The 19,907-nt window shown below is 41.0% G+C and overlaps 1 protein-coding gene across 1 annotated transcript in view; it reads right to left on the reverse strand.

Annotated features, from left to right (window-relative positions):
- The window catches only part of SMOC2 (SPARC related modular calcium binding 2), a 269,488-nt gene that overhangs the window by 164,576 nt on the left and 85,005 nt on the right, over nt 1–19,907 (reverse strand). Inside the window, exons 3-4 of the mRNA XM_019527349.1 lie at nt 2,791–2,897; nt 1,546–1,645 (exon numbers count right to left, since the gene is read on the reverse strand). Of these exons, the coding sequence (XP_019382894.1) occupies nt 1,546–1,645; nt 2,791–2,897 (207 nt within the window). The remainder of the gene's footprint in view (nt 1–1,545; nt 1,646–2,790; nt 2,898–19,907) is intronic.

Here is a 19,907-nt window from a genome sequence, read left to right on the forward strand (position 1 = left end):
TAGTCTTACCAGGCTTCTCCAAACACACACAACTAGCAACACTCCCAGCACATGCCCCAAACACACACAGCCCACCAAACAACACTCAGCAAACCAAAGGTAAGGATCTGGTGCCTGGTTCCTGGCTTCTCTTCCCCTTCCTCTTGCTCCCAGCAAACTGCCTGCAAACTGCTTGCCTTGTTTGCTGCCCCTGTTCACTGGCTTGAACAGGAGAACCTCTATGTATTTAAATCATATCCCAAACAGATAGGACCACTATTTTGAGCTAGGGTCTTAACTTGTATCAACAATTACATTAAGGCATACTGCATACAGTCCCATTCCCTGGAATGCAGGACACTTGATTATATAGCCTACCTTTGCATCATAGTTTATAAATTTTACATTATGCAGTCACTGTTTAAAATGAGAAATAAACAAACATGGCAGCAATGGACAGAACCCATGATACCCACTTTTAGAAGAGGGCCCTAAGCACTAGGCTAGAGACAGCTTCTCTCTCATTCATTCTCCATTTTACCGCTTGCATTCTTGAGTACCCAGTGTTCCAAATTTAACAGGAAAGATACAGCGTGCCTACATTAAGCCTATTTCATTGCCAAATAGTTAGGGCACTCTTTTGGGAAATAGAAGCTTTGGGCTTAAATCTCATTAGGGCAACCAGGGATCAAGAAGCCAGTCGTCCAATGTCCTGATGAAATATTTTACCTACTAGGCTCTTGTGCAAAAAATGGCCAGTACCAGCACTACACCCATGTTGAATCACCTGCCTTCAGGAACTCGGCATGCAGCGATCTGTACGCTTTGTACAGAATACCTGGAAGCATTAACTTGATTCATGCTTAGATGTATATGACATCTCACCATTGATTCTAAGGAGATGCTAAATGCCTAATTGAGTCATGTTGAATCATGCTCCTTGTTCAAACATTTAGAAGTCAGGCACTGTCCTGCCTAATTTTAGATATATGCTGAGGAAATTTGAATCCATCCTTTATAGTTTATCATATATAGTTTAATGCATTTGAAATAAAGCTAAGAGGGAGTCCCTAAAAAATATTTAATTTGTTTATAGGCACCAGTGTGAGGTGAAAACCTGTAGGACTAGAAGAGATCTGTTGTTCATTTTTTCCAGAAACACTGGTTTAAGTTTTTTTAATGATGCTTTTCACTGCTATTGGAAAAAAGGAGCTTTCCCATGATTTTGGCCACCAGTGTGTGTTTTTTTTTTTTAATACCCCTATGCCCTCAAATACCATGTTTTTCTTAAATTACTGTAATTCCTTAATGTATCTGAAAAGTCAAGCTTTCAGGAATGTTTTCACTGAATTTACAAGAAAGAAAATGGGAATATATACGAATGATTATCTAAGCAATGCTGTTGCACGGCAGCATATGTCAGTATGTTAGTGTCAAGCAGATTAGCACCATATAAAAACATAAAAATCTAGGTTGTAACACAAATAAAAGAGATGGATGCCACAAATAAACCAAATAGTTATTACTACAACAGCATTTTAACCTGACCAGTTACATTAATCGTACCTGGGCACCGTGGAGTTTTATGTGCTACAGCTGTTCCACTGATTGGACGCCCATTGGGTGTGACACACCAACAGTATCCGGTGTAACTATGGCACTGAACCTGTCAGGAAATGACATTAAGTGTGTGAAATCTATGATACATATGGTTACCATTTCAAAATGTTCATGACACCTACTCTACTTATCAAGACATTTCTGCCTAGTACAATGAGGCCCTCCAGCAGAATATTTTTTTTGAAGTGACCAAACCTTTTTTTTTTGGTTGCATCTAGTAAAATTTTCAGTCATGGGACCATAATTCAAGTCTTATCATAAGATCCTTTAGCATAAAAGCAGAGTCCCTTTAACCACTGTGTGGTAGGTGTTTCTTTGAAGAGATGAAGAGAAAACAGTTAAAATGTGCTTGCCTGTGTTGTCCCCTATACCAAAAGGATAAATTAGTGTTATGGAAAGCTCATAAAAGTTTCTCAGAGGACACATGGGCTGATTGTTCCTGAAATAAGCCACCGTTAGCTTTTTTCCAGACAGACAACTTGTCTCCCACCCACGGGAACAACAGAAGCAATGCTTCTTCCAGTGTTATTCATGCCCCACACTGTCAGAAGACAAACTCTCAGAATACTGCATTTAAATTAATTGTTTTGTATTCCTAGCATCTTAGCATTACCCATAAAGTCCACTGTCACTTTCTCTACCATAGTAGTATTTATTTAAATGAATAATACCAAAGCACTGAAAATGAATCAGGCCAACGTTCAACATGATTCAACAAATTAAATATATGGCAATGTTTCATTTATATTATATCATGTTAAGCCTCTAATTATATCTCCTTTGGATTCTAAGCCCTAGCCCAAGTCCCAAGATGCCCATGAAGAGATTCAGCTGAGGATAAGGAAGATTCCTGTGTGACTCCCAATATTGGTAATAAGACACAAACTCTTTCACAGCAGAGCATAAATGACACACAACAGATAACTATTCTGTGAGCTTTGAGAAGTGATTTAGTAGTCAACCTAATACATAGATAGGTACATACTTCTCAAGAACTTCTATCATATTCAGCTCTTTTATTGGCAGCTTCTGAACAAAGAACAAGGATTCAGATGTCACAAATGTAAATTCTCCTCCTTCTTCTGTACTTCAGCATTAATGTAATGTCTTCAAATAAGCCAGGGTATTTCTCACACATACACCACACATACATATTCTGGGCATGGAAGTACTGAAATAAAAGTTTTCAACCTGGCTGTATGTGCCATCATCATTGCACTCTGGAATAAACACTTGCTGTAACTCCTTGCGGGCTTGTTCCTGGGTGTACTTCCTCTCAGCCACACACCTGGAAACATCTGAAAAAGAGAAAACAAGCAAGTTAGGACTTCACCTCAGGTTTTCTAGACTTGGCCCCTTTGCCAGTATCTGGTAGAACTATGCATGGAACCAATGTGGAAGCTCTGTGAATGTGTGGGATCCCAAAGTCTTTCACTGGCACCATCTACAAGGTTTAGGACAGTTTAGGCTGGGATTCTAGCAAAAAAAAACTGTCCTAAATGACCACAGCACCTAAAGTGCTATATTAGTGCAGAATGCTAGTAGTAACCATCATCTGAGTGATGGATTAGAAATTAAGAGCTCCTTTATTCTAAACTTAGCTCTCATATTAATTCCATTTGTGAAGATGAACAAGTCACTTCTGAGCATTAGTTTGCCCAAAAATAAAGTGGGATTTATAATACTTCTCTCAAAGGAATGTTGTGAGAATGAATCGGTCCATGTTTGTAAAATGATGTGAAGTACAAAACATTGCAACTTTGACATACTGATAAGATTAAATAAATTAAATTATTATGATGTTTCAGGCCCGATATGTCATCTAACATGATCAGAAGCATTCAGCCATCCACAAAGACATGGAAGAAGTAAGCTAATATAAGGTTAAATTGTTTTGTACCAGTACTTTAATACCTTGTTAGATTTTCACCAAGGGAAATTGTAGTTAATGTACTGTGTAGTGGAGATAGAGGTTGTTAGTTTATCCAGTGACACAGCTACAAAATAAAAAAAGTGTTTAAGCTAGCTTCAATGTCTTAGGCCTTATTCTGAGTCTTTGTTTGGTTATAGAGTGCTGAATAACATGTGGTTTTAATACAGTCAGTGTTTTAACTGAAAATAAATTACTCTTTTGGTGGACCTTTCTCCTCATTTTTTGTGTAGAATGGCATGTGGTTTAAGTGTCTAAAATGAAAAGTGATATAAATTCTAGCATATAAGGGCTCTACTACAATAGTGATAGAGTTATAAATTATCTCTAATAGTTGTATTATCACAGAGGCATGCCAAAGGCAGATAAAGTCTCCAAACAACTTGCCTACCACATTATTCTTGTACATCTCCAATTTCTAAGGCTACATATTTGCAGCCAGTCTAATACTTCTAGAATCTACAGTGATCAAATTAAATGGAATATGAAATTCAAGATTAAAGTGTAGTATTTCTTGAGTTTTTTAGCTGTAGGAAGCATTTAAAAGTTAGTAGCATGGAATTACAGGTCCCCTTTAAACCACAAAACAAACCTGATAGAAAGTTGCCTTATCAACCTTAGTAGCTGAAACAATGAACAGTTAAAATACTATTTCTGATATAGCCTTGTGAATTATTCAGCTTTATTCCTGTGTCAAGATATCACTATAACACACGGAAGAAGACTGATACATTTAAAGTTAGGGGTGCAGTAGAAACTGATAAAAGCAAAGAAATGTAAAAGCATGGTCAAGATAAAGAAACATATTAAATATCCTGTTTTAACACTGACACATTAGATTAACAATTTGAAAGGCTAAATTTATCACAAATAAAATTTCATTGGATTTAAAGGGGTTATTATTGACTGGTTTTTGTTTGTTTATTTGTTTGGTTTTTTACAGTACAGCTTAGAGATCCCAGTCAAATGCAAGGACCTAATTGTAAAAGGCTGGATCTTTATTTCCATTTCCCTGGATGGGTAATTGATGTCCAGAAAAAACAACTTGCCAAAAATCAAACCAAATGTTTGTGGCGAAAAGGATCACACAAAGGGATCCCATTTCTTCAGATCACACACAACCCTCCTTTTTGTTAAGTAATAACAAGGATGATTTTGTACTTAAGCACTTTATTATTTTAGGCTGCAAACCTAGATTAAAATATTCTGATACCTACCCTGCAGGTTTATGCTGAGTATTAATTAGTTCATGTCCCTGATTGTAATATTTTTTACTTCAATATAAATCAGAAACAATTCTTCTGAAATGATTGGTCTCACAATGGTACCAAAGAGTATGAGATCAGAAAAGAGGGAATGTCCAAGAGTTATTCTGAAGATAAAAAGCACTGTACAACTCTAAGCATTGTTGTTGGAACAACCTTGTACCATCATAGAGCTGCTATATTTGGGTTTCCAGCTCCATAAAGAAAGTTTGATATTTTTAAATAACAAAATCTGTCTGTTTTCATGCCATTAAAAAAAAGAATGGAAAAAATTATCTCTTTATATTAAGGGTCTGGATCTGTTGGTAGCTTGTGAATGGAATTTCCACTGAACCCAATCTTTCTCTTCAACTTAAGTATTACTAGAGGGAAAAATATTACTGGTAATCTACAGGTCCAAACTAAAGTAATATCTGAAGAATGGCTAAAAGACTTGTTCTAGTACATATCAAAAGTTTGAGGTCTTATTTATTCATACTTAGACAGCAGAGTATCTGACTCTGCACACGCGCAGACACACAATTTTAAATCATGTGAGTGGTATCTCTGACTTCTGTACTCTGGGAAAATGGGCTGGAGCAACATAAGGGATTCCTAAAATTCTGTTTCTGTCTGGGAGGGAATTCCCCTGGCACAAAAATTGACTGGGATATTTCTATACTGCAGTCAAGTCTCTGAGCACAGTCTTTAAATGATCTTGCTTATGTACCAGCATCAACAGAGCTGTGGCTATTTCTTGAGGACATTGCCTCAAGCTTTGGTACAGGGATGTATGTGGCAGGTAGCAGGAGAGGTGGGATAGGATTGAATAGCAGTTCACAATATACAGGGAGTGTCTACATGGGACATTTACCATGCAGTTGATTAATTAACTGCACAGTAAATGTCTCAGTATGTACATGTGTGCCCCTATCAGGGCACAAAAGAACCAATAAACTCTGCAGCAGGATAGTGCTTGTAAATACTTCCCTGTAAATACAAGCACTACCCTGCTGCAGAGTTTTTTCTTGCACAGCAGCACAAGTGTAGGCACTGCCTGCTGGTTAGCCCCCTTACTGAAGCACCCTCATGCCCCAGCCAGCTCGTCCACAGGACATTGAGCCCAGTCAGAGCAGCCCTGAGCTGGGAAGCTAATGCACCCCCGCCCCCTGTCAGCTCAGCCTGCTCCAACCCAGCTCAGTGTGCTGCAGGCCAGGGTTTGTTGCTAATATTTAATGTGCTGCAGGGCAGGGTTTGCTGCTAATATTAAAAGTGATATAAATTCTAGCATATAAGGGCTCTACTACAATACTGATAGAGTTATAAATTATCTCTAACAGTTGTATTATCACAGAGGCATGCCAAAGGCAGATACTTTTTTTGCAGATAAATATAAACAGTGTGCCTGGGAGCTTCCAGGGACATGCTGCACATTAATGACGTGTTGGTGCACTCACACAGCTGTAGATATTACACAAAGTAAAGGAAATCCAGAGGAACTGTTGCAATTCAGACAGGACCATAGGTCTGTTTAAATTACAGTGTTGACCACTAGCCCCTGGAAGGCACACGTTAAGCTTAGCCATATTAACACTGTGGTAAACCTCTAACAGGGCTAGTGCCCTGAGTGAAACACGTATATTTGCAAGATCTAGAACCAAGTTCTATTGCCTGATAAAATTAGAGGCACGGCACTTTATATTTCACTCCTTAGATGCCCAAAATAACACTCAAATTAATGGGAATTTGAAATATGCAAAAGGGTGCTTAAAGCAAGAGCAGTCTTATAGCTACCAGAGGAATTACATGTACTGGAGAGTCTTTCTCCAGTTGATCAAGTGTTTGGTATCCCACACTACACTACATTGACCAATACTTAAAGCTTCAGAGGAAAGGGAAAATTATCAACTTTAATTCAGCTGGCTAAGTCTGCAAGGGTGTATCATAGGGAGAAAAGTTTCTGCGTGAAAAACCTTGAGCTTTATCATGGAAACAATGACACAATCTTTGCATGGATGCAAACATCATTTCTAAAATGACATCCCAGTGTGAATTGAATTTATAGCAAGTTTTGGATTCCCTAGGAACCCCAGTTCTCAAATAGAAAAGTAAATAGTGTGCCAAGAAAATGCATAAATCTTCTGCAAGATTTTTGATTTAGTTCATCCTGCATTTTTTCTTTAAGGTTGTATATAAAGATACATAATTTCAAGAAGAAGAAAAAAAAACCACATTCCCTAATCCACTAAGTAGCCTTTACTTGGTTCAGGGGAAATGAATATGTTTGTCATGGAGCTGTTATGCATTTATACATAAAATGCTCTAAGTGTTTCTCTAGCTATTTATTTCATTAAAGACGGAAAATCCCATGGAACAGATCAGAAACATTTATCACTTTGTAAAAATGATTTACGAGGTCTCCCATGGTTGTTCACATATGCTTAGCTGTTCTTATGCTGAACAGAAAGCTGAACAGACGTCCATGCAAATTTGAACAAGCCAGTCTAAAATAAATATACATAATCTAGACACTTCTAACTACTTTTTGGAAGGGTCCCTTTTCTGGGCCTGCTACCTCTTACGGTGAAATTACACATTAGAGTTAGCGGGTGATAAGTCTAAGGAATGTTAGTCTGTGTTAAGGTTAGCCAATGCTAGGGATCAGTCAAATATTTGGGGTTAATACCCTCCCTAATATGAACTGCTCAGGCCTGCTGATAGAGGGGCTGGAGAACAGGGGCATGGATAGGAGTTGCAAGTCTGCTTCATGTCTGCCCCACTCGCTGGCTCTCTAGCTATAGTATAGGAAGGAAGGGGGAGGAAGAAGTGAAGGGGTCCCCTGGGCTGTTTGGAAGGGCCAGACTTAGGGAAAATGGTGCCCTGGGCAAATTTGCATTCTGGTTACCCCCCAAGACAGTGGAGCTGCTGCAGGTAAAGGAAGAGGCAGGTGGGCAGGGGTACAGGGCCACAGGGTGAAGTCCAGCAGGAAGGCAGTATGGCATGGTGCACTAGGCAGGCAGGCAGGTGGGCAGGCATCACAGCTGCTGTGCAGGAGCAAGGTGGGCTGACTGGAGTAGGCACCACCCTGCCCACACATGTCCTGCCCAACTCCTCCTTAGCAGTGGCTATAGGCAGGGATCAGACTGGGCTGGGTACTGCTCCTCCTGCCTGGGGTGGGGATCGGCCGGGGTGGGACAGGGCAGGACCCATGAGAGAGTGCTGCTGTGAATGATGGCTGCTCATGTGTGTGCATGTGCATGTGCATGTGCATGTGCGTGTGTGCGTGCATGTGTGTGTGTAGTGCCCTCCTGACCACAGCTCCCTGTGTGGTCGCCCACATTGCCCACCCATAAGGTCAGCCCTGCTGCTTGGATCATCCCTCTTCCCCTTAAATTGCCCCCCTTCTCCCCATGAACCCCTAGAATCCCCCTCCACCACAAATCACTGCTCTGCAACCCCAATCCACCTGAAAACAGTGTGGTGAGGGCAACAGAGGTAAAGGGGGTCCCCCTCTCTGCCTGCTCCCTGGATCTTTGTTGTGTGCACTACCCCAAACCACCTGGATCCAGCCCCCACTGGGCACTACAGCTGCCCAGCAGATCCTTGCCCCTACAAGCAACTCGAAGATAATCCTCACCCCCAAGAGGCATAACTTTAAGATGCCTTGAGGACACTTAGCACTTGTTAACAAGACTTAATGTGTGATCATTCCAGTTTTAAGTGCTCTTAACATGGTCTAATTGTAATATGCAATATCACTTTTAGAAGCCCAAATAATTTTACCTGTCCTTAAATTGCCCCCACTCCCCTGGCTTACTATTTGGAAGCATACATTCTATCAGCACATTAATAGCAGCAACTGTGGCCCTAATTCAACACATTATTTAAGCATACACCTAACTTTAAGCAATTTAGATAATTAAGGTTTGAGGTAAAATAAGAAAAGCTGTGCTTCTCATGCTCCTTGGCTCATAAGAACATTTCTTTCTCTTGTAATAGTTCATATGAACAGAGACAATAAGAGAAGAGGAGCGTTAAATATTAGCAGCAAACCCTGAAACAACAATAATCCCACCCTTCAGATTTCTAGTTTGCTGCCCACCCAAAGAAAAGACAAGGCTTTCTGAAAGGACCACAAGGATTCACAAACCCTTTGAATGAGTCTAATAGGGGAGACTACAGACCAATTAATCAACCCAAATTACATATCCAAGGATAGTCATAGCCAGAGGTGTAACTAGGCAGTTCTGGGTGGCTGCAACACACAGGACAGCAACCACAGCTGGGCTGCCCATGGCGATACAGTAACTGAGAGAACAGTGGTGGTAGCTGCTATTTTTGCACCCTTAAAATCAGTGCCCAAGACTGGTACCTCAGTTGTCGCCCCTTAGTTATGCCATTGTCAATAGCTGTTTTGTGGTTTCAAGGCCTCCAAGCTGCACTGTGGCTTCAGTCTTCATAGTTCCAATTTAATTTGTTTAAGATCTTCATTTTGTACTAAACTCAAAGTGAAATAGCACAGATGGATCCAAAAGAGTTTTGCCCAGCTCTATTTATGGGGGAAGATACATTTGACTCTAAGGAGAAATTTTCACATGGCCTACTCCTCTGCAACCTGTTTTTTAAATCTCTGCATGCAGATAAGCCATCGTGAAAAAAATGACGCATCTGAAGAAAGCAACAGGCCAGCACCAAGATCCATCCGACATGCTATCAAAGTACAGAGAAATTTGGTGTAACATTTGAAACAGGATCCACATTCTATACTTTGTCCCCATTTCAAATTCCACCTGCATTTGAATGTTCAGTACTCCCAATGAGAAAGTACTGGTAAAGAGAAGCAGACAACTTTTTTATGAAAAAAAAATCATTTTTTCATTAAAATATACCTTTTCAATAAAATTATATAAATGACTTGGTTTCCATTTTTTGTGATTTTATTGTATAATGAAAAGAATATAAGACAAAGAAATGGAACGATGCAAGATGCAAAGTATATGACATTTTCACTCCATAAACTATGCTGAATTTCAATTTGTGTCCAAGTGAAATGCAAGGTGTTGGCTGTTATCTGGGACCAGTTCTACTTTAATGCACTTCAGTGAAATTAGAAGCATTCATTTAAATATAAAGGTATATTGAGATCTTCCAAGCATAGTGAAAACACTATCTTAATAGACTTCCAACAAAAGGTGGAGGTTTGGTAGGGTGGAATGGCTCATAATAAGCATATCTTTCATAATGTTAAGGTAGAAGTTTGTGGTAGAGTTAAAGTGAATACTGTAATATAATGGTTTATCAACGTGTAGGGTGTCACAGTTGAGCAGTAGCATTTTTCCTTAAAGAAAAGCTTACCTTGGGTCTTAATTGAAGTGTGGACTGTAATTAAGTTTATGTGCTTGCAACTTGTTAACAAATGCATTCTGCAAAGAAGCTCAAAAAACAAAAGTGAAAATGTCTTCACCACAGCCATGAACTCTGGTTTTCAACGTTACTGAAACACTGCATTTCTTTCTCACAGGGAAAACAGCAAAATATTTTTTATGTGAAATTCCACTCATATTTTGATGTGCTTCAGTTCTTTATGTGAAACTGGGAATGAAGATAGTACCTTTTGTTATGTCTATGACGGCCCGTAAAATGATGGCAATTTTAAACAGAAAGGCTCTTTAAGATACCATAAATCAGTTAAGCTAAACATAAACTGTATAGAGTTTCCCAGTAAGAAAGGGATCTATGTGACTATAGGGTAACAATAACAATATTATGTGCAAGGACGTGCTTGTATTGAGCAGTGAGACCAAGTAGGTATTGCCTTTGCAAAGAATGAATGCATACAATGAGTGTCACATAAGACTGAATGCTAAAGCAGTTAACTAATAAAAAGTGAAACAATACTGACCTGTTCAGAATATGTGATTGCTACCGAGAAGTCAGATGGCAGTGATGGCAGGGATCGGTAATGGTCTACAGTGCCTTGTACTCTTACCTCATCAATGCTTTGCAGAGATAGCTGTTACATGACTGCTAAGTGGCCAGTATTAAATGAGTTGGTGGTTCCACTTTTATGGTGATGGATGTGCTAAGCATCCATCCCCAGAATGGACATCTTTTTATGCAGTCTCAGCAAAACCAAGAGCTCAGGAGGCAAGGATCCCAAACTGGCACTTTACCCAACGTATATTGTGATGTTGAGGTATTTTGGCAGGATAGTATAGAGAAGCTTGCCTTACCCACAGTGAGCTTGTTTAATGGACACAAGGGGCACGTCCCCATGAGCAGGAACATGTGTTCCCCAGGGACAACTAGCAGTGGCACATATTTGTGCTTGAGGCTTCCTGGGGCCCCAGGAGGTTTCCTGGGGCTCCAGCAGCAGTGACCCAGGCTTGTGGAGCCTGGCTGGCAGCTGGAGAGTGGCTGTGGCTAACCAGGCTCTGATTTTGGGTGGCACACACTGCTGCCACGTGAGCCACATTGCTTTTTTCTGAAGCGGGTTTTTTTGACACCAGGATCTCCCAGTGTAAAAAAACCCACCATGCTGCAAGTTGGCAGCATTGTGAATATTTGCATGTGTGGTGCGTGCAGTTTGCAGCACAGCAAACCACACATGCATGCTCATCTGGACATGCCCAAGGATGCTGTCTCCAAGGAGTCATCACTATACCTGCTATGCTAACTTAAAAATAAATTGAAGAGGAAAAAAGAGATTTTTTTTTGCTATTACTGAGGCAAAAAGTGAGAGCATAATCCTCATGCCCCTCCAGGCCTTTTGAGGCAAATCTCCTCTTAAAGAAAATACAAGCTTTGTCTGAGTAAGTATTACTAGTGCTGACGAACATGGAGCTTTACAAGCGTTTGTGTAAAGTATACAACAGCCAAGCTAAAAGTTCCACTGGTGTCTAAAAGTCAAAAGCAAATATTGTGTATGTTCTTCAGCCTCCTCACCATCAGTTTCCCGAACCTCTATAAACATACATACAGAGAGCCTGAATATTTAAAGAAAGCTAAGTTGACTCAGGCTGAACTAAAGTACCACTTGTTCCAATCCACCCATACAGCATCTTTAATGTTAGGTAATGAGCTGCTGCTGGCAGCTATTCATTGTTCTCTTGATAGTCCACCAGAGACAGAAAAATCTGTTTTTCCTCCACTGGACACTTCTGTTATAGATATTGCTCATTTTGAACAAGACACAGTAGTCTGGCAGGATTTACAGACTCAAGAATTGAAGATGCTGGGGTGTAAGATGAAGAAACGCCTGTCAAATGCTAAAATGCTCAGTCTCGGGCTACATTAACAGCTTTTGGCCTCTGAAGAATTTCATTGATCCTCTCATAATACAGAAAGTATCCCACTAATCTAATTATGAAAAAAGTTGGTTGCTTGCCCACTCAAAAAAATGGGACACAGATATGGTTGTATAACAGACTGTTTCAATCTTCAGAGACCCCAGCCAAAGCTGTCATTTTAGTTAAAAAAACAATTAATATACAATATGTGCTGTTTGTCATGGAAAATAAGAATGGTTTGTAAAGTCTAAATAACATTATAAAATCTTTATATGGAAATATATAAATCTACATTTTCAAAATTCATAGGTAGAGCATTGTTCAGTAAGTAGCTTAATGGAAAAGTCTTGGCAAAATTAGAAATTGAACTAATAGGATTCTACAGAAATGACTCTGAAAGCCCTATAAATTAACAGAGTATTTACATATTCTTTATACAGAATTTGAAATCAACCTTCAAAACATTTCATGATCTAAATTTGAAAAGAAGGTTCTAAAAGCCTATAGAACAGTTATAATATCCAAAATGATTTTTCCATAAGAAAAAACCATGACTTAAAAAAATCCTGTCACATTGTATCACACATCATCATTTCATATTGCCTCTTATACAGACACAGCCGCAAACATACAGCCATATGTGCTGATAGACAATCAACAAAGACAATTCAAATGTTAGGCTGCCGCCAGAGAAGCTATTAAGCACATGTTTAAGTTTACACCCATGAGGAGTCTAATTGAAATCTAACCATGTGCTTATATTTATCAATGACATAACTAGGGTTGGGCAACAGGGGCATCTGCCCTGGGGCCTGACATGGTAGAGGGAAACAACATGGCTTTTGCCACAGCTGTACGATCACAGTAGCAGCAGCAGCTAGAAGCTGCCACTGCCCCTCTGTGTAGTGGCTGCCTTGGGCACCTGGCTACATTGCTAATAGTTATACATGTGCCTCAACTATTAGCTGGTTCTGGGCCTAAATATCCACATTTTGGAGTACTTCCTCAATACTCCCCAAGGTCAAACACTCATTAAAGTATATGGACTCCCTTTGATAAAATTCACTGGAGACAATGATCATTTGACCCAAGCAATGACAATATACTGGTTATTTTATTATACTATAGGCGCACCTACACATTGCCCTACAAAGACATAGCAATGCACTAAGTTGCCATATGGAGCACTACGACAATGTAGCAATCATGTGGGTATATATATGATGGCCAGCTACACTGCTGTAGTGGTGCACCCAGACTCTGTCGTGCTCTAGTATTTCCAAAAAGAAGTACTAAAGCACAGCGCCATAGCAATGTCACCATACAGCAGCATGGAAACGTGTAGACGCACCCTATATCATGCAACATTTTTCACCCAAAAATCTAAAAACATTTTATAAACATGAATGAAGCCCCACAGCAACTCTGTGAAATGCTGGTAGCTACTTATTCACAAGTGGGGAAGAAGGGCGTGGCACAATGAACTGCCCCATATCCTATCCCGAGTTAAAGCAGTCACAAACTGAATGCTGAAGTCTTTACTCCCCCTCTCTTGCTCCAACTATTAGACCAGAGGTGTCCAACTGGCACCCTATGGCACGAGTCCTGTAAGGGATTAAGTTGCAGCCCCAGGCTCCCACCACTCATTGCTCCAACTACAACAGTAGGTAAAATATCCAGACTCTCCACTCCCTCCTCTGCAGCACTGCTAGGTGTATGGTAATTATTGTATTTCTGTGATAATGTCAACCCTTGTGCAATGTACAACAGATAATACTAAAAGTGTTCAAAATGTACAATATTTTTTTATGCAGCTTATTGATGCAGCATATGCAAAACCCAAGTGACTTTCAAGGAGTCTTAACCAACTTTCAGGTTTCCTGTCAGCACTTTCTTATGACTGCTTGCCTTGAAATAAAGAAATGTTTCAACTTTGATGGCCAGTTCTCACTCACTCACTGGCAAGTTACAGTGAGTAACTGCATAATTATTTACAATACACAGACCTGAACTTCAAAACAAAGAGAAAAGAATAATCATAGTAATAAATTCAGTTTAACCAGTTGAAGAAAGAGTTAAACAAAATGTCAGTGGGCAGTGTCAAGTAGAATGGCAAAGGATGTAATGGTAACAGTATAAGGCAACATAATATTACTTAAAAAAGAGGAAGATTTATGCTTATATGCATGCTTATTTTTTTCAGTGTATGATAGTTTTTCAGAAACTATGATAATTTTGGGCTTCCAACACAATCATTTCATATTTAAGACCTAGCAACACTGCTCCTCTGGCTTCCATTTTTTGCTCCTGCCTCAATGGACGAGGCAGTGCAGGTCAGTGGCTCAGTGTAGGGAAATGACTGTGGGCCTGTGGCTGTGTAGACCCACAGTGCAGCAGTGGGGGACACATGGGCACAGGCATGTGATGTAGCAGTAGGGCATCCACATGGGCACATGCTACAGTGGTAGTCACTGGGGTGGCCCACAGAGTGTTCAGTCCCTGGCTGTTTAAAAGTTGGACAGTCTGATATTAGACTTTATTAGATATTATCCTTCCCTTTGAATAGAAAACAGAAACATACAGAAGCCTGATCTCAAAATGCCATTGGAACTCTAGCCTGATGGGTATAATTCCCTGTCTGATCCAGGCTCACTTCTTAGGCAATCAAGATATCCAGTCCTGTTATTGAGGCCCAGCTCCTTCTGAACTCCCATATGAGCTTTACACACACTTTGTCTAATCTATTTATATCAGACTATTTAAATATACAATGGACCCTTCTATCGGTTGGTGCCTCTAGGTTTAACTGCAGCCCAAATAATAATTTTAGCTCTCCCTATTTTTCTTGTACTGATTATATTCTAATTTTTCTTACACAAGCAAATGTCTGTTTCTAGTCAGACACAAACCCCAAGAAGCTCAGAAATCAAGGCTTAGTTTGGCAAAGCATCCAAAAATGTACATGTTCATCTAAAATTATTCAAACTATGAGAACTTCATGAGGCTACAAATGTGGGTTGGAAATGTTACAAGAATAGGACTTCTTATAACATTTCTAGCACTTTGGAATATGAGTCCAGCATTGCCTGCAAGTATATGAGTACAGAAAAAAATGGAACATAGAGAAAAAATGAATCACATGGATTTTTAACATCACTAAGTTAATCATTAATCAGGTACCAGTTTCATCAGAATCAGGTTTTTGAGAGGGAAAGTCAGGATGCATCTATTTTCAGATCAGTTTACCCTTCCATAATTTCATTATCTTTGTGTATGCACATCCAAATACATACTCAGGCAAGTCCCCATAATAATTATTTAAGTCTCCATGGGCATGTCTACACAAGATGCTTTAATGTGCATCAGATTAATTTAATGCACAATAATATGTCACCACATACATGTGTGCAGCAATTACTGTGTATTAAATTAGCCTAACGCACCATTTGCTAGTACCGATAGATACAGGCAAGGCAGGGAACACACACACCAAGGCAGAGGGCAAGGAGCAGGTAGGCATGGGGACACAGGGGCTGGGCACACCGGTGGTTGCCTGCCTCTTGCCAAGAGCTCTGCAGGTGCACTGAGTGGATCACCACACTGGTGTGGTAACTGCATGGGGGGGCAACATCCCACATGGACCCCTGCTCCACAGAAGCCCCAAAGCTAGGTGAGACTGCTGAGAGGGTGAGCTTGGCTCTGCTGTGATACCAGGTACTGCAGGGGAACAGGGGCCCAAACGTCCCAGCCAGGGATGGGATAGGCCACTCAGCAGCTCAAGGACAATTCCCAGCCCTGGAGCTGCTGTGTTGTCCCTGCTGCCTTGCACCCCAGCACCTCTCCCTCAGCTGCAGGGCATGTACCGTGGGGAAGCTCTAGGCCACACTGCCACTGTGATTGCAGCTCCTGGGGGAAATCACAGCTCCTGGGGGAAGGCAGGACAGGTATAGTATGGGTGCCACAGGCCCCATTTTTACAACTGGTGGCTCAGGCTCACATGTGCTCCTCCCAGGAGCACTGGCCACAGCCAACCCCAAGCTCCATGCAGCTGGGAGCTGCTCCTAGAGCAAAAGGCAAATCCCCCCTTCCCTCAGGGCCCAGGCTTGACCCCTGTGCCACATGCCAGCTCAGAACTGCCCTCAGTCCCTCCTGTCCACCTAGGGCTGGCATCCAGGAGAGCCTGGATCTGCCCCTGGCTGCTGCAGGGGGGCAGAGCAGGTAGGAGTAGCCCTGGAGTAGGCTGCTCCTGTCAGGCTCAATTTGCTCCCAACCTTGGTGTACGTGTAGATGTGTGCCTGGAAGCAATTTAATGAGCAGGTGTAAATGCACTCTGTTACAACTACCCAGGACAGAATGATAGGAGTAGATAAAAGGAGTTGAGGATGAAAGCCCTGTAGATATGTTACTGTTTGGGTTTCAAATACAAATCTTGTATGTTGTTTTCCTTATGTGATTAAGAATTTCCCTTAAATTTCCTGAAAATAATAGCTGAATAATAAATAATAATAAGAGAAAAAAAATTAATCCTAACAGGCAATGAGATTTTTCTGAAATGTTAGTGTTTTGACTATGTCAAATATATCAAACAGATAACGTTAACATTTGTGTTACTATTCATGAGCAGAGAAGTAGAGAAAGGAATCTGTGAAGAGATTTTGATGTAAATGTGAGTCAAACTTTATTGCCAGGGTTTGAAATAAGGGGGGGACTTGGAGGGGCTGAGTCTCCCCTTAAGAGATGAGAGCCCTCCATAAGCTCCCCATAACAGACGAGAGCCCCTGGCCCGCCCAGCACCTTTCTAAGCAGCTCAGGTGCTGGCAGCAGCAGCAGTGGCTCTCTCTAGCTGCCACCACTACCGACCCCCGCTAGGGTCAGAGTATATTTGAACCCTGTTGATTGCATGTGTATAAACCTCTAGACAAATTTAATGAGAAATTACCTAGAGGTTAGTCCAAAATCTGTAGGGCATATACTGCCAGGGTGATTAGATTTTTCATGAGTAAGCTAAAACTGAATATGAGAGAAGTTTGGAATATGTTCAACTACATGAAATGTTTTGTAGAAACATAGTTTCATAGTTTCTAGGGTCAGAAGGGACCTGAGCAGATCATCTAGTCCGATCCCCTGCCATGGCAGGAAAGAGTACTGGGGTCAAACGACCCCAGCAAGGTGTTCATCCAACCTCCTCTTAAAGACCCCCAGGGTAGGGGCCAGCACCACTTCTCTTGGAAGTTGGTTCCAGATCCTAGCCGCCCTGACCATGAAGTAGTGCCTCCTGATATCTAGCCTAAATCTACCCTCTGCCAGCTTGTGACCGTTATTCCTGGTCACTCCTGGCAGTGCTCAGGGGAACAGGGACTCCCCCAATGTCTGCTGATCCCCCCTGACTAGTTTGTAACAGGCCACTAGATCCCCCCTCAGCCTTCTCTTCTGGAGGCTGAACAGGTTCAGGTCCTATCGCCTCTCCTCATAGGGCCTGCCCTGCTGCCCCCTGATCATACAAGTGGCCCTCCTCTGGACCCTCTCCATGTTGTCCACATCCCTCTTGAAGTGCGGCGCCCAGAACTGAATGCCAAAACATGTAAGTTTCAACATTGGGAGGGTTTTTACTGTCAGGTGTGGGATCCAGCAGAGAGAGAAAGAGAAAGCGAGACCAAGGTTTAAGTCCCTGCTTAACCTGATTCAGAGTGGCCTAGTTTGAAAAACTCCCATCCGAATCTGACAGAACATGGGTTTTCCTACATCTTAGGCCGGTGTCCTAGTGATTCACCTAACGCAAACATACATGTATATCACTTCTTCCTAAATGAAAAGACAAACATTACAAAGCACTTTTTGTTTTGCTGGAAATTGTTCTTCATCCAATGTGGAATGAAAACAATTTTTTAAACCTTGAAAGTTGCCAGGGAAAGGAACAGTAACCCTTTGACTGGCTAAAGATTTCTGGTCTTTGACTAATCAATCCATCACCAGCAACAGAAATCCCACTCCTCACAAATCTTAATTTGAGGACTTCCTCAGAATAAGGGGGTGCTTGAGTGTGGTTATCAAAGGTGACACTGTCACAGATGGAGATGCAAAGATTAAAACTGCAATGAGATCAGTTGGCCTCCTTTTTTCTGCTCTCAAATGTGTTTTCACAGCTTGAATTATTTCAGATGATTGCTGCCATGGGCAGGAGCAAAGGGGTAGGTCATTTGACACTGTAAGGCTGCTTTGATTAAATTAAATACAAAAAACCTATGAAATTGAGAGTGAAAATATCACTAATCTCCCTCTTTCGCTGATACCCACCAGGTGTACAATTGGCAACCATGCATTTAAACAATATATCATATAGCTAAGAAAATAAGATTTAAAATTATCCATAAATGTAGTGCTCACTAAACTGAGGGGCAAACACCATTGTCTTGAGCTTTGTGTTGTGTGTAGCAGTTTGACAATATTAATATTTAAGTCGTCTGAGCAGTGTTGTGGAGTCAGCTATCAGAACTACAGTTATGCTAAAGAACTATTGTTTAAAAGGACACAGCATATGATACAAAACATAAATATTGAACAAATGCAGCCCAGTTTGCCAACACTGATAAAACTGATCTCCATATAATGCCATACAAGCCAAAAAATAGTGAATTTTTATGGAAAAGTATATACACATATATATGCTATCAGTGCATTTGGAAAAAATTAAGAAAAAAACTATAAAACTCTGTTTCATAGTTTAATGCTTTAAATATGTTTAATGCACTAATGCAAAATGTAGAATACTTCTTCCTGTTGTTAGCAGGAGCAACAGAAGTTTTGGATCAGGTAACTCCATTATGTTATCCTTGTTCTTTTAAGGAACTAGATCCATCAGCTAATACAATGGCACATTATGAAAGAAATGAAGAACTAGCATAGTGTTTCATCTAGGAGGAGGATAAGACAAAATGTCTCTTTAAAGCAATCTTGGTGATTTAGAAGTTTGCTGGAGCAAATAGAAAGAGCTGATGTGGAAAATTGTCTCCTAGAGATTGAGCCTGTGTGGTCTCTGTTTCTTTTCCTCTTTATATATATCTATATGCATTTCGTTTTCCTGGAAACAGAATAAGGGAAGGTAAATCTTTGTGATGACCACTATACTTACATTTGAAGAAGAAGACTATTGTGTAGAAACTCAAACCCTACATTTAAGAGTGGAAGCATGTCAACGTTTCCCCAAGCTTGCCAGCTCAGATTCTCTAGAACAAATGTGCAAAGCCTACTGCTAAAGTCAGAAAACTGTCAATATGATCAGCAGGGATCCTGATTTTCTCTGATGAAAAAAAAATCCCCAATTTCCAGTTTTAAAAAAGTAACCCAAAATTGATATTTTTCCATGATTAAAATGAAACACCACTATATTTAGGGCTGTGCAAAATGGGTTCTATTTGATTCAGATTCAGCCCAAATCAGGGGCAGTGATTTGATCTGCTGATTTGGAACACTGACCCTGATTCAATTTGGTCGAATCCGAATCTGACCATTCGATGCTGATTTGGCAAATCAGCGATTCGGACACAGGCACAGCTTTAAAAGTTTTTTCTACACACCTTGAGGTAGCAGGCGTGGTTCGTAATTGCTGTGGTGCTGGGGTGCATGGAGCGTCCCATGGGAGTGCGGGGGGCTCTCCAGCGTGCTCAGCAGCGAACCCAGAAGCGGACCAGAAGTGCTTCCGGTCCACTTCTGGGTCTGCCAGGGAGCATGCTGGGGGGACCCCCATACCTCCCCCAGCTCAGCAATCAGCCACAGGGGAACCCCAAGTGCCTCCAGATCCAGCAGGCACCAGTCGCCAAGCTGGAGGGCGCAGGGCCCCCCCCCCCC

The sequence above is a fragment of the Gavialis gangeticus genome, unplaced genomic scaffold (assembly GCF_001723915.1).
Source record: "Gavialis gangeticus isolate Ggan-Ray unplaced genomic scaffold, GavGan_comp1, whole genome shotgun sequence".
Classification (NCBI taxonomy): domain Eukaryota; kingdom Metazoa; phylum Chordata; order Crocodylia; family Gavialidae; genus Gavialis; species Gavialis gangeticus.